The 14,718-nt window shown below is 46.1% G+C and overlaps 1 protein-coding gene across 1 annotated transcript in view; it reads left to right on the forward strand.

Annotated features, from left to right (window-relative positions):
- The window catches only part of MAP3K15 (mitogen-activated protein kinase kinase kinase 15), a gene marked incomplete at its 5' end in the record, with an annotated part of 161,540 nt that overhangs the window by 12,479 nt on the left and 134,343 nt on the right, over positions 1 to 14,718 (forward strand). Inside the window, 1 exon segment of the mRNA XM_081223135.1 lies at positions 4,374 to 5,050. Coding sequence (XP_081079261.1) covers positions 4,374 to 5,050 — 677 coding nt within the window.

Below are 14,718 nucleotides of genomic sequence, written 5' to 3' on the forward strand. Positions count from 1 at the left end.
CAATTTCCCAGCTTACGGGCCTGAGAGAAGCCGAGGGGAGCCCAGTTATCATTCGAAGCTGAGCTTATGGAGCTGGAATGCCAACAAGGCCACGGTTTGAGTACAGGGGAGGAGAAGGCTGCACAGAGTTCCAGAGGTGTGTAGATCGGGAATCTTCAGTAGAGTACAGACCAGCACCTCTGTGTAAAGAAAATACTCAAGGCTGGGGAAAGAACTACCTGAGCGGATTAGAGGGAACAATCCTTGGAGGTCCCACAGGGCCCGGATAGTTTCTGTTTCCACTGGCCAGAATGGAAAAACTTAATAAATCCCAAGACATTGGGTAGAATATTCAGAAAGGCATTGCCTCAGTAGTAGGGATTAATTACCCCTAGCCTAAAGGCTGCTCTGATCCCATTTAAAACAAAGCTTAAAAGGAAGCCTCAGAAGGATCAAACTATTTCCAAGTAACTTAACTGTGTCCCAGAACAAAGCTCAAGAATATTTATAGGAATACAAAAATACACAGTACTCATTAAGGTAAAATTCACAATGTGTGGCATCTAATAAAAAATTACCAGGCATGCGAAGAAGCAGGAAAAAAAATGACCCACAATGAGGAGAAAAATCAACCAATAGGAAAAGATCCAGTAATAAAACAGATAATAGTATTCATAAACAAGGATATTAAAACAGTTATTATAACTCTATTCTATACCTTCAAGAAGGTAGAGGGCACATGTGAGACCAGAATGGGTGGTTGATTTAGGGGTGACATAACTATGAGTTCAGAGATTGCATGCTCATACCTAATGACTTGGTCTTTCCATCCCTATCTATCTGTAAGTGATAGTCTTCTTTGTTCCATCATATATTCCATCTGCAAGATGTCGTAGAGGGAAGTAACTTATTGTTTTAACTAAATCTTATGAAGTCCACCTTTTTCTCACAATCTACTTGCACACTCATGGTGTATAATTAAAACATGCTATGGGGACTTCCCTGGTGGCGCAGTGGCTAAGAATCCGCCTGCCAATGCAGGGGACACCGGTTCAAGCTCTGGTCCGGGAAGACCCACATGCCGTGGAGCAACTAAGCCCGTGCACCACAACTACTGAGCCTGCGCTCTAGAGCCCGCGAGCCACAACTACTGAACCCGTGCACCACAACTACTGAAGCCCACGCACCTAGAGCCTGTGCTCTGCAACAAGAGAAGCCATCGCATTGGGAAGCCCACGCACCACAACAAAGAGTAGCCCCCGCTCAACACAACTAGAGAAAGCCCGCGTGCGGCAACAAAGACCCAATGCAACCAAAAATAAATAAATTTTTTTAAAAACATGCTAGGAGTTTCACCTATATTTCATAAACTAGTATTTTACATATGATCTATGCTTAATGCTTCTTATGAGTTTCATCCACCCTGTTTGTTTTTCTTGTACTTTATGGCAGATTACAATAATCTATGTCCATACAATATTTATAGCATCTATACACAGGTATATCTGTCTATAGACATATCTGTCTATCTACTTATAACATAATGGCAGGGACTTTGGCTGTCTTGTTCACTATGATAACCTCTGCACCAAGGACAGTGCCTGACACACAATAGATGCTCAAGAAATCCTTGTTGAATTACTACATATGTTAGAGTTTTTCCAAATACATATACTGTTGTGCAACCTGGTTGTTTCCCTTTTGTCGCTATTTGCTTGGCCCTTGGGTACACTGTATTTTCTTAGGAAAAAGTAATGAAATTGCCACTCAAGTGGTAACTAAAATATTTATAGTGTTTACAGTGTGAGTCAAAGAACTAACTAGTGGGACCACAACTGGTATGAATGACCAACCTAAAATAAAATGGAGGAAATGAGAAGAACACCTAGATTTAATCTTACTCTTTAGCTACAGTGCCTCTACTCTATTCTTCAATTCCCTGTGCCAGTCCAAATGACATCTCTGCACTGGGGCAAAGTGTTTTCCAGGATGTGCACTTAGTAAGGGGCAAGGCAGAGGTAAGAACAAACAATTGTTCAACTAAACGGAAAAGACTAATCCAGCACTTTGCAATTTTCTCATCAGTGGGGTTGGGGCAGGGGAGGTAGGAAGGACATTGGGAGAAGGGACTGGGACATGTTTCAGGTGTGCGAATTACTAGAAACAATGAGAAGGTGGGCTGTGCATGCCAACTGCGAGGAAGGCGCCTGCTAGCCAGGTTCTTTACTCAGCAGGGGTTGTGTTTAAAGAAAGATATTATTTAAGCCAGAATTCACAACTCCTATGAGTCTCACTTAGTCAGCGGGGCCTAGTGAGAGCTGGAAGAAACATAGGAAGTTTGAAGTGTGGGCAACAGCAAGACATAGGGAAGCAATTGTGAAGTGGGCATCTCTGCCCTTCTGAAGGCTGTGCCAGTCATTGAAATAATCTCAGATGAACAGGCACATTAGGAAAATTATTATTATGCATTACAAGGTTACAAAGAAAATGTGTCCTTTTATAGCATCGTACTTTAAAAAACAATCTTAGAAGTGTTGGAAGTTTTCTCTAGATTTCCTCTTCCTAATTCTGGCCTGTGTGTTTTATCAGATTTCCTCAGAGCCCATTTTCCATTCATTGGCTACAAAAGAGGTTGCACGTTGATATCACTTGTGAAATTGCTAATTTCTACCAGGACAGGAATTAGGATTTCTCCAAAGATTTATGCTGGCGGTTTCTGCTTTCTTTTGGGGGTGAGGTAGAGGGATGGACTATATTATTGCTGAAACATGAAGAGAAGGCAAAGTGTTGTTTTGTAAGGTAAGTCCTATCCTGCTTCTGTCAAAATGGCTTGTGATATGCTGCAAAGGACACCATCAAGAAAGTAAAAAGACAGCCCACAGAAGAGGAGAAAGTTTTTGCAAATCACATATCTGATAAGGGCCTTGTATCTATAATATATAAAGAGCTTTTGCAGTTCAATAATAAAAAGACAAATACCCTGTTTTTAAAAGGGTAAAGGGTCTGAATGGACTTTTCTCCAAAGAAATTATGCAAATAGAGGATGAGCGCATGACAAAATGCTCAACATCATTAGTCTTTAAGAGAAACGCGAATCAGAATCCCAGTGAGCTATCACGTCACTCCCACTAGGGTGGCTATAATCAAAAAGACAATAACAAGTGTTGGTGAGAGTGTGGAGAAGTTGGCATGCTTGTACACTGCTGGTGGAAGTATAAAACGGTGGAGCCACATTGGAAAGCAGTGGCAGCTTCTCCAAAGCTTAAACATAAAGTTGCCATATGACCCCGAAATCCCATTCCTAGGTATACTCCCAGAACAAATGAAAACCTCTATCCACACATTGTATGATTCCATTTATAGGAATTGTCCAGAACAGCCAAATCTATAGAGACAGAAAGTAGATTGGTGGTTGCCTGGGGCAGAGGGGTGTTGTGGGAGGTGGAGAGAGACTGTTGTTGATGGGTACTGGGGTTTTCTGGGGAGTGATGAAAATGTTCTAAAACAGTATGATGATGGCTGCTCAACTCTGCGGATAAACTAAAAACTATTTAAATGGGTTAATTGGATGGTTTGTGAATTATATCTCAATGAAACTATTATTAAAAATGAAAATGGGCTTCCCTGGTGGCGCAGTGGTTGAGAGTCCGCCTGCCGATGCAGGGGACACGGGTTCGTGCCCCCGGTCCGGGAAGATCCCACGTGCTGCGGAGCGGCTGGGCCCGTGAGCCATGGCCGCTGAGCCTGCGCGTCCGGAGCCTGTGCTCCGCAGCGGGAGAGGCCACAACAGGGAGAGGCCCGCGTACCGCAAAAAAAAGAAAAAAGAAAAGAAAAAGAAAAGCCCCCAAACCCCAAAACCTTGTGACAACGTCCAGTGCATTCTATCTTTTAAATAAATACAAGTACTACCTGCAGTGGTAATACCACTTTTTAATACTTGGGCCTTAAATCGTGAGGTGGGTAAGATCCAGAGTAAAGAGCCCTTTGGGTTCACAGCATTTCTTAGATCCGGCAGGCAGGCTACTTGGAGTCTATTTTCCAGGCCAACAAAATTTGATGCTGGTGCATCACGGTGCTTTTGTCAAGGTCACAGTGAAAGTAAGGACAAGCGGGTCTCCAGGGCATGAGCTCAGGAGGGCCATGCTCTTGGCAACTGGGGACAAGGAGTACAAACTCAGAGGTATTTTAAAGAAGCATCTTATCTCGATTCTGGGTTAACAGTATATCTGTATTTAGTTTGGAATTGAAGATTTACATCCAACCGGCGCTTTGAAAGAGCTTTTACTCTGCTTGAAAAGCCTTAAATTGTTTTGAGGAAAAAAATGGGACTCCTAAGGCTGGAGGGACGGCAACAACAGCAAAACCCTGAAATTCGTGAATCCGCCCTTCTTAAGGCGCTGCCCGGGGGAGGCGGCAGGGGGCGCCCTGCGGGCTCCTGCCCCGCCGCCCTTCCCAGGCCTCTCCCCGCCCTCCGCTCGCCGTGACGTCCGCAGCCCCCGCCCCTTCCTCCCGAGCCTTCAAAGGGCGCTCGGGGGCTGCGGGGCTGAAGCTTCTGCGTGCAGCCGAGGGGCCTCGCCGTTCCCTGCCCGTCGCGGGGCCACCGGCGGGCGCTGGGTGCCCCAGCTCCCTTCCCGCGTCACAGGAGCAGGTGCCACAGCCGCCGGCCACTCGCGCGGAGGTAGGACAAGGAAGGGCGCGCAGGGCCGCCACGTGGAGAGCGGCGGCGGGGCTCCCCCGGCTGGGGCGCTCGGGGCGGCGGCCGAGTCCGCACAGTGCCCGCTGCCGCCGGGGAACGAGGGCGCGGCGGGGCCGGCGTGGCCGCTGGAGCCCGAGGGGGCGGCCGAGGGCGAGGGGGCTGGAGGCGAGGGCGGGGGCGGGCCGCGGCGGGCTCTGCGGGCAGTGCACGTGCGCAGCGAGAGCCCCCAGGGCGGCGCGGCCGGCGGCCCCGAGGCGGGGGCGCGGCGGTGCTTGCTGCGCGCCTGCGAGGCTGAGGGCGCCCACCTCACCTCCGTGCCCTTCGGGGAGCTCGACTTTGGGGAGACAGCCGTGCTCGACGCCTTCTACGACGCAGGTGAGGCGGGTGCCCCCTTTCGCCCCCACCCCATTCCTCCCAGTTTTCCTTATTTTCGCACACGCCTCCGAACCACCAGCTCTTCCTCCCCGTCCTAGCACCAGCTGACTCTTTCGACCGGACCGCCCCACCTTTTGGGGAGGGCAGAGTAGGTAGCCTTGTACCCTTTTACAGATAAGAAAACAGAGGCCTCTGGCATTTATAGTTATTTATTCTTCAGTTTTTTTAAACATCAGATGATCCAAGAAACAGCCTGTAACCCATTCGAGGCTGAGTTCCCCGACCTCCACTAGTTATTCACCTGTTAGTTTCTCACTCCTGTGGGTCCCAACCCTGGCTACACATTAGAATCACCTGTGGGAGCTTTTCAAACTCCTAATGCCCAGACTGTATCCCAGACCAATGGCGTCAGAATCTAAGGCCTCAGGATTGTCGAATGCTTCCCACATGATTCCATTTTGCAATCAAGGGTGGGTAATGGTCTATTACAATGGGGAAGGGGGATGGGGGAAGGGGGCGTCTCTTCGAACTGCCCTGGTGTTCTTTTGCACACTTAACACAGATTGACAGTGGGGCTGTGCTCTACCACCAGTGTGACAGATATATTTTATCCTGTAATGCACAAACATTCCCGGCTTCGGGATCTCCTCCGTTGCCGGAACGGGACACTCAGCTCACTGTAATAAGTGTGCCAGAAGAACCCAGCCTTAGATCAGTACTTTTGGTTGGCACGAGTTCCTCAAGGTGTGGAACAGATTGTTGCTTGGCTGTTTTCCTTACCGAACCTTTGGAAGCTGTGTGACAAGCCTCTGGCACTTGGGTGATATTCACAAGCATTGTGGGACAGTAGTTCACCTGGGAGACCTTGTGCCTTGGTTTCTCCACTGGTCAGACAGGAGTAACATGCCTGCCCCAACCCCAAAAGCTTGCGAGAAGGTAGGTGGCGGCGGCCACACCGTGCTAATGAGATGGTAAGCTAGCGTTATTACCATCACTTCTTTGCCGGGATCTGTTTTCTGCAGAGCAAATCCTCCCCAGCTGGAAAGGGGGTGGGGTAGCGGGCTTGTTCAAACAAGCGGCTGCGGGGCCTTTGAAAACACTCCCTGGATGTTTCTGACCACTCAGAGTAGACTCTTCAACGCAACATCTTTTTTAGAAAAGTTGTTCAGGAGCCCATTTCACCTGGAACCACTCGGTTTTCTCGACTTGTGTTCATTCTCTGCTGAAAATGGAGTTTGAACAGACTCTTCTCTGAATAGTTAAATGTCCATTTGGCCATTAGGCACAACTGTAGCCTCCTGCCTGCTGGTGCCGACTCTGAAAATCGGCGTGCAGCGGCTTTGCTTCTCTGGGGTGTATGTGTGTGTGTGTAAAACAAGCCTTCATCTACTGCCAGGACCCCTTCCTTCTGGTTGGGTGTGAAGATTCATTCAGGCAGAAATCTTGGGCTTTCAATTCCAGAGCTACACAAAGAGCACATGACCTTTTCTTGTTCTGGGTCCTGATTGCCTAGAAGTTTCAGCTGGTTGATCTTGGCCTGGTCTTGAATAAATCATTTTTCAGTACATCATCATAACTAATAAGTTCTTTTCATAGGTTTGACAAACAATATACGAAACTCCAAGAAGTCGGTTCATGGATTTAAACAGACACCACGCCCCCACCCCGGCTTCCTGATCTCTGCCATTCACAGCTTTTTGGTGTCTCCACCAAAAAGATACAAATCTGTCACTTTGGCTTTTTTGTAAAAGTTCTACAACCTTGCTCTCCAAGAACTATTGAACTGTCCCAGGTGTGTTTCGGGGGGGGGGGGGGCGGCGGGGATCGTAGATGTGAAATTTAAGCACTTCCTATCTCCTGTTGTCATAATAAGTCAAGGCCGGGTTGGATCGTGTTTTCCATCTCCTTGTGCAGTTTTATGTGGTCCTTTGTGGGTCTGAATAGGAGGTTATGTGTCACCAGTGCCTGGGTGATTTGATGGGCTGCAGGAGACCCATGCAAGGGGGCACGTGGGCACTGTTGTGAAAGAAAACCACCATAAGCCATGAGGCCTGAGGAGCATCTCATTGGCTTTTTTTTTTAATTATGGTAAAGTGTACATAATATAAAATTTGCCGTTGAAACCATTTTTAAGTGTGGATTTCAGAGTCATTAAGTACAGTCGCACTGCTGTGCAGTCATCCCCACTGTCCATTTCCAGAACTTTTTCATCATCCCAAACAGAATCTCTGTACCCCTTAATAACTTGCCACTCCTCACTCTCCCAGCCCCTGGTACCCACTGTCCTATCTGTCTCTATGAATTTGACTACTCTAGATGCCTCATATAAGTGGAGTCATACAGTATTTGTCTTTCTGTGACTGGCTTATTTCACTTAGCGTGATGTCTTGGGCTATGGTGAATAATGCTGTAATGACCATGGGTGGATAAATTTCTGTTCAAGTCTCTGCTTTCACATTTTCGGGTGTATACCTGGACGTGGAATTACTGGGTCAAACGGTAATTCTATGTTTAATTTTTTGAGGGACGTTCTTTTTACTTTTAGCAGAGGTGGTGCTCATCTCTGTGTGCCTTTGGCCCATAGAAGGACCTGTTTTTTTGTTTGTTTCTTTTGGGTTTTTTTTTTTAAACATCCAGCATCCATCCTCAAAGACGAGGGTCTCGAATTCAGTAAAGCTATCAAATTCAACAAGTGAGGGTCAATCACTCTGTTACTTCTAGGATTTGGAGAACAAAACATGTCTCTTTTTTTTTGGTTTTTTTAGAAGAAACCGCCTCTTCTGGATATGCCTTGGCGCCTTTTGTTGAGGTGCCCATTTCTCTACTTGAACAGAATTCATAGTCACGACTTTAGCTAATGTACTGTGTGTGTTGGGTGTGTTTGCACAGAGCAGCCTCCTCTGCTTCCTCAGGTGCATGCTGTGTCTCCCTCCTCGAGGTTCTCAGTGCTTGTGAATGTATGGAAAACTCGGGACATCCTACAGGAAGGAAACCTGGGTAACTGTCTCATGCTTTCCCAAACATTTTGACCACAGAAACTATTCTCCCAGGATGCTGTAGTTGAATACACTTATTGTGGTTATTGAGCTAGCTATTAACTGCTCCAATGTCAAGAACAGCCCCTTTGATCACGACCTGGGACTCAGGTGAGCTTCCCATACCTGATGTGCCTGACTCTGCCTGCCCTCCCTCCTCTCTGAACCGCACGTACATGCTACTTTCCTGACTCAGGGGCCCTGCTTCTGATTTTTTTCTTCAGCCATGTTCACAGTGATTTTAAACGTTGGGAGGTATTGCCACCTGCAACAGGAAATCCTTGCATTTCCTGAACGTTGATTAAAAGACCAAGACATCAGTCTCCAGGTTAGTTACTTGACTTTGCTCTGTCCTGATGATTCCCCTTTTCTGACAAGCGTCATTTGGAGGATACAAAGTGTGGCAGAGGTAGCTAGGTGGTCAGGAGATTGATGCTCCTACTTGTTGCTGGGAATCAGGGACTACGTTTCCCAGCACCCTTTGAGTCTGTGTGGGCCATATAACTAGTTCTGGCCAATGAAATGTGAGGAGTAGTCATGTCTGTCACTTTGGGCCAAGGCGTTGGCATATCTGTAGATCTTCTCGTACTCTCTCATCCCTTTCTGTGGTCTCCGTGGGGCCCTTGGAGGCTGGCTGTAGACGATGGCAGTAGCACATGATGGAAGGTTCCTGGATCCCTGGACCACTCTTTTGGGGACAGCTGTTGGACCAGGATCATCCACTTTGAATTTTGCATAAGCAAGAGAGAAGCTTTTATTTAGTCAGGCTCCGAAGACTTGGGGGTGGTTTTTATAGTGGTAAGAGAGTGCAACTTGGGTTATGAAAATATAGCCCAACTGCTAGAAAGTTGTCTCCTAGGGCATGCCTTTCCAAGAGAAAGTCAGGTCATGTATCATCTCATGTAATGGACTGTCACTGGTAATAATATATGCCAATCGTGGGGCCCCTCACTATGCTGCTGTGGGCCAAGAAGATGGAATGGAAACGCTTGGGCCATCAGTTTCATCCCAGCCATGGGAGGAGACATTCTAGCTTCCTCCCTGGTTTCACTGGTTTTGGAGGCTAGGTAATTTTTTCCTTTTGTATTAAATGATACTGGAGTGATTCTGTTAGTTTTTATCCAACAGTGATATTGGGATTTTTGCAACAAAAAAGGATATATAATGGTTTAAAATAAGGCCAGCTCTAGTTCCATTCTCTGCCCTTCATGTGGGTTGTGTCTCGCTTCACCTTCTGTGATGTTATTCGTGGATTCTTCATTCGCTTGATGCGTTGTGTGGCACAGAACGTGCCCACCAGGCTTCCGTAGAGTCTTCCACATTGCCTCATCTCCTTTGCCGTTAGCTGGGGTTCTTTTGACGAGTGCTGGCCAATGAAATGTGAGCAGCATCAACAAGTGTCACTTTGAAAGTGACTGAGAGTTAGATGATACGCCGCCTCCATCTCTCTTTGCCTCTGTCATGGCAAACTTGAAGGTTATATGTTCAAGGTGGCAGTTAAGCCCCTGAAATTCGGGGGATTTGTCTGATGTGTAGCACAGCCTAGCTCGTCCTGACTAATATAGCTTGCTGTGCGTTCTGCTAGAAATGCCTGCCACCATCTTGGTCCAAGCATTGGCTTCTCTCATCCAGCTTACTGTCAGCAGCTTTGTAACTGGTCTTTCAAGGTTGGGCCAGTCTCTGGTGCATTCCCGCCCATGTCATCTGCTTAGAAGCCACCGTATCCTGGCACCCTCCACCACCTGGCAGTCGTCCTCTGCCCAAAGCTCCTTCAGCCTTCACATCTCAGGTCTTCAAGGAAGCCTTCACGAACTTATCCGCCCCCCATCAGTTGTACACACACTGTGGTTTTCTTTCCTAGCAAGTAACACAATTGTGATTAAATAATTATTGATTTAATGGTTGATCTTCTGCCAGACAGTGAACTCCTCAATGGCAGGGAACCAGATGCAGTTTTCTTTGCTACACTTTGAGTGTTTCCTAGGAATATGTATCCAGCTCCTTTTTAGAATAACTCTCAGGGGACACAGATGACACTTGGTTTCTCCTGTCGAGATGAAACAAAATTTGTTGGGGACCCTCAAAAGGAAATCAGAGTGTGGTTTCCTATAGAAAAACCAAGTTGAAAATGGTGGCCAGGCATAGTGCGATTGTGACTTTATTAAAAAATACGATACATCCTGATGACACATTTCTGGGTGGTACATATCTAATAGAAGAGAAGAACTCACACCGGCCACGCTGGAATGGAAACAGTGGTTTCGATTGTGTGCTGGGCAGACTGGTTCTTGTTGTTTGTCCACATGTTCTATAATGTTTATTTTCTATAATATAAATGTGGTTTTATTTCAAGCAAGTGCAGTAGGAGATTAAAGATGGGGCTGTAAGTCAGAAGCCTTCTCCCACTTTTTGTGTCTCCCTGCCGGCCGGCTCAGGCCCAGGCAACAATGACTGTACATCCAGGGACCCGTGCACACGAGCCCCAGACCGGACCTCAGCTGTCCTCTGCTGCACGTGGCTGCTGGCTTGCCCAGAGGGGCCCTTCCCTGAGCCTCCTTCCTTTTGATCCGCTTTTACTGCTACTGACTCAGCATTGAGCCTGGAACTTTCCTCAACTCTTAGTCACGTGAACTGGCTGATGAGAGAAGCATTGCACCTGTAGCATTGAATTGAGGCATTGCTGTTGGAGCCTTGAGTGCATACAGTGGGTAGATAGATATTTGTGGACTGGACTGCTGCATTACTGGCTGTATAATATTTGTTATGCGGGAAAATGTATGTTCAGTTCCCAGTCGTCAACTTACAGACATATTTTTGGAATACAAGCCATAAATTATCTTTTAAAGCCATCTAAGTATCAGGCTTTTGAGATAGGTACTGTTTAAATCCCGGTCAGACAGTGTAGGCGGGAGAGGACTGAACTCTTGAAGAGCAAGCTGGAAAACTTCTTGTTTCCCAGTCCCTTGAACAGGTTTTGAGCTATTGGGTGTGACAGGGCTTGGCAAAAATGCCTGGCGGTTATAGGGGCTTGGTTGGTGGTGGGGAGTTGTAGAGCAGAAAGGAGTCAAGCGGCAGACCTTGGCAGGAAGCAGAGTTCACTCAGGAGTTGGGGCTGCGGGAGGGCAGCCCAGGGGCCAGGCAGAACTGGACACGGAGGGGCAGGGCGAGAGCGGGAGCATTCGATGTAGATGATTTTTTTTCTTCTCTTCAATTTTTTTATTATGGAAAATTTCAAGCATGTGCATTACGCAGCTTCAGCAGTTATTAACATTCTGCCATCTGTATTTCTTCTTCACCTCTACTCACTCCGCACCCCGTACTTGATTATACTTTTCACCATTGTTAGTGTAAAAATGTACTTACATTGAAATTCACAAATCTTAGTTGTACACCTTTGAGAAACGACTAAACCTAGGTAAGCAAATCCTATCACAATATAGTTTCCATCTGCCCAGAAAGTTCCCTTATGTCCCCTCGCACTCATTCCCCTTTCCACTCCCATTCCTGGCCCCGGGCGATGACTCTTATGCTGTCACTTTAGATTAGATTTGCCTTTTCTAGAGTTCTGTGTAAATGGGCTCAGTGTGTACTCTTCAGTGTCTGGCTTCCTTCACTCAGCATTCATCCGTGCTGTTGCTGTTATCAGTAGCTTGTCCCTTTTTAATGCCAAGTCCTATTCCATTGCATGAATATATCACAGTTGGTTTAACCATTCTCCTGTTGAAGGACGTTTGGGTTGTTCCCAGTTTGGGGCTATTATAAATAAAGCTACTGTGAACATTTGTATGTGGGTCTTTTTTTTTTTTTTTTTTGAGGGGTACGCGGGCCTCTCACTGTCGTGGCCTCTCCCATTGCGGAGCACAGGCTCCGGACGCGCAGGCTCAGCGGCCATGGCTCACGGGCCCAGCCGCTCCGCGGCATGTGGGATCTTCCCGGACCGCGGCACGAACCCGTATCCCCTGCATCGGCAGGCGGACTCTCTACCACTGCGCCACCAGGGAGGCCCTGTGGGTCTTTTTGATGGCAAATGTTTTTTATTCCTCTCGGGTAAATACCTAGGAGTGGAATGGCTGGATCAAAGGGTAGATGTATGTTAAACTATTTAAGAAACTTCCAAACCTTTTTTCAAAGTGGTACCATTTTATATTCCTAGCACCGACGCACAAGAGTTCCCGTGGCTTCTTGTCCTCACCAGCACTTTGTATTACTGAGCTTTTCTATTTTGGCCCTGCTAGTTGGCGGGTGTGGTGGTTTCTCATTATGGTTTTAAGTCACCTTTCCCTGATGATCGGTGATGTCGAGCACCTTTTCATGTGCTGTTTAGCCATGCAGACATCTTCCTCTGTGAGATGTCTGTTCAAGCCATTTACCCGTTTAGTTGGGTTGTCATCTTACTATTGAATTAGAAGAGTTCTTTATGTATTCCGGATTCACGTGCTTTGTCGGAAGTATATTTTGTGAACATTTGCTCCCAGACTGTGGCTTGCTTATTCATCTACTTGTGACATTTGATGAGCAGAAAATTTTAACTTTGATTAAATCTAATTTAGGCTCTTTTCCTGTTAAGTTTGCCTTCTGTGTCCTGTCTGAGAAATCTTTGCCTATGTCCAGGTTGTGGTTTTGCAGCTCCTCTTCTACGTGTTCTTCTGAAAGCTTTATAGTTTTAGCTTTTACATTGAGGGCTGTGATTCATCTCAAATTCAGTTTGACACAGGTGACTTTGGATAAACCAAATCTGACACCTTGCTTCAAACATCTGGGAGATGGGTCTTGCCCCAGGATGAGTACTCCAGGGACTTGGAGTCTAGCTGGCAGGACCATGGTTGCCTCTCTTTCATCTCACCATCCAGGAACGTATAAGAAGTGCACGTTGTCCTTTAGGCAAATTGCCTTTCTGCCTTCTGGAGTAAAAACTGACAAAACAGATCCGTGATGAAACTTTACCAACATGTGTTCCATCATTGTATCCCACTGTGCCCAGCAATACGAGTGGCAGAGGGGAAAGGACATTGGCTTTACGGATCAGGTTTTAATTTCTGCCCTGTCATTTATAGGCTGTGTGACCCTGGATAACTTACTTAACATCTCTGACCCCCATTTAAAAAACCTGTAGGTAGAGATTCAAGCAAGTGCCCTGAACTTAGTAAGTGCTCAGTAAATGTCAGTCCCCCATGTCTTTGCCTTCCTCTTGCTCCCAGCAATAAACACACCAGAACCTCAGTATGGAAGGAAATGTGCTCTGTGTAATAGTAAAGACTGGGGGCTCAGATCCTTTGGATGATCATCATGTAGGGTCGTGTTATAGTTCTACAGTTGGTTAAAAAAATTTTTTTCCCTAAGTTTTGAGGTTGGAGATCCATGCTAACTCCATTCCTGGTCCTGTGCTGCAGAAAGGAGGTGAGAAGGCACAAAACCCCGCTTTGTGATGAGCTCTTGATTTTTCCTTTTTATTGAGGTATAGCATATATACAGGAAGGGGTACAGTCTTGTGTGCTGCTCTATGACTTTTCACAAACTGTACACACCATGTAACCCAGCACGTGGATCAAAAAAGACTAGTGAATGCTGACAGCACCTCAGAGTATGATCGCTTCTGTTTGCCAGCCTGGCCAGGAGTGACAACTATCTGTCTCTAGAGATTTGTTTATTCATATAAATGGAATCATGTAATGCTGGTTCGTTGTGACTGTCTTCTTTCACTTAATGTGTTTTCAAGATTCATCCATGTTGTGGTATATATCAGTACTTCATTACTTTTTTATTGCTGAACAGTATTTTGTTGTATGGATATACCACATTATATTTTTCCATCCTTCCGTTGATGGGGTTATTTCCAGTTTGGGCTGTTGTGAATAATGCTACAAGTTTTGGCATGGACTCGTGTTTGCATTTCTCTTGGGTATACGCCTAGCAGTGGGATTTCTGGGTCATATGGTAACTCTAATGTTCCTTTAAAAGTTTTTTATTGTGATAAACACATCATAAAATTTACCATCTTAACCGTTTCTAAGTGTGCCGTTCAGTAGTGTGGTACATTCACACCGTTGTGTAACCAGTCTCCAGCACTTTTTCATCTTACAAAACGAGAACTCTATACCCATTAAACCATGATTCCTCACTCTGCCCTTCCCCCAGCTACCAGTAACCACCATTCTACTTTCTGTCTCTGAGTTTGACTACTCCAGGTACGTTTTGTAAGTGGAATCGTACAGTGTTCTGGGTGTGTGTGTGGCTGGCTTTTTTCATTTAGCATAATGTCCTCAGTTCATCCATGCTGTAGCATGTGTCAGAATTTCCTTCCTTTTTAAGGCTGAATAATATTCTGCTGTATGGATAGACCACATTTTGTTTATCCATTCATCCATTGATGGACACGGGGGTTGCTTCCACCTTATATTTAACCTTTTGAGGAACTCCTTTCCAGAAAAATTTTCCAAAGCAGTTGCACCATTTTACATTCCCATCAGCAGTGTGTGAGCATTCCAATTTCACCACATCCTCACCAACACTTGTTATTTTCTGTCTTTCTTTTTTAAATTATAGCCATCCTAGTAGGTTTGAAGTGTTATCTCATTTTGGTTTTGATTTGAATTTCCTTGATGACTAAGGATGTTGAATGTCTTTTCATGTGTT

The sequence above is a fragment of the Mesoplodon bidens genome (genome assembly GCF_964165515.1).
Source record: "Mesoplodon bidens genome assembly, chromosome: X".
NCBI lineage: Eukaryota > Metazoa > Chordata > Mammalia > Artiodactyla > Ziphiidae > Mesoplodon > Mesoplodon bidens.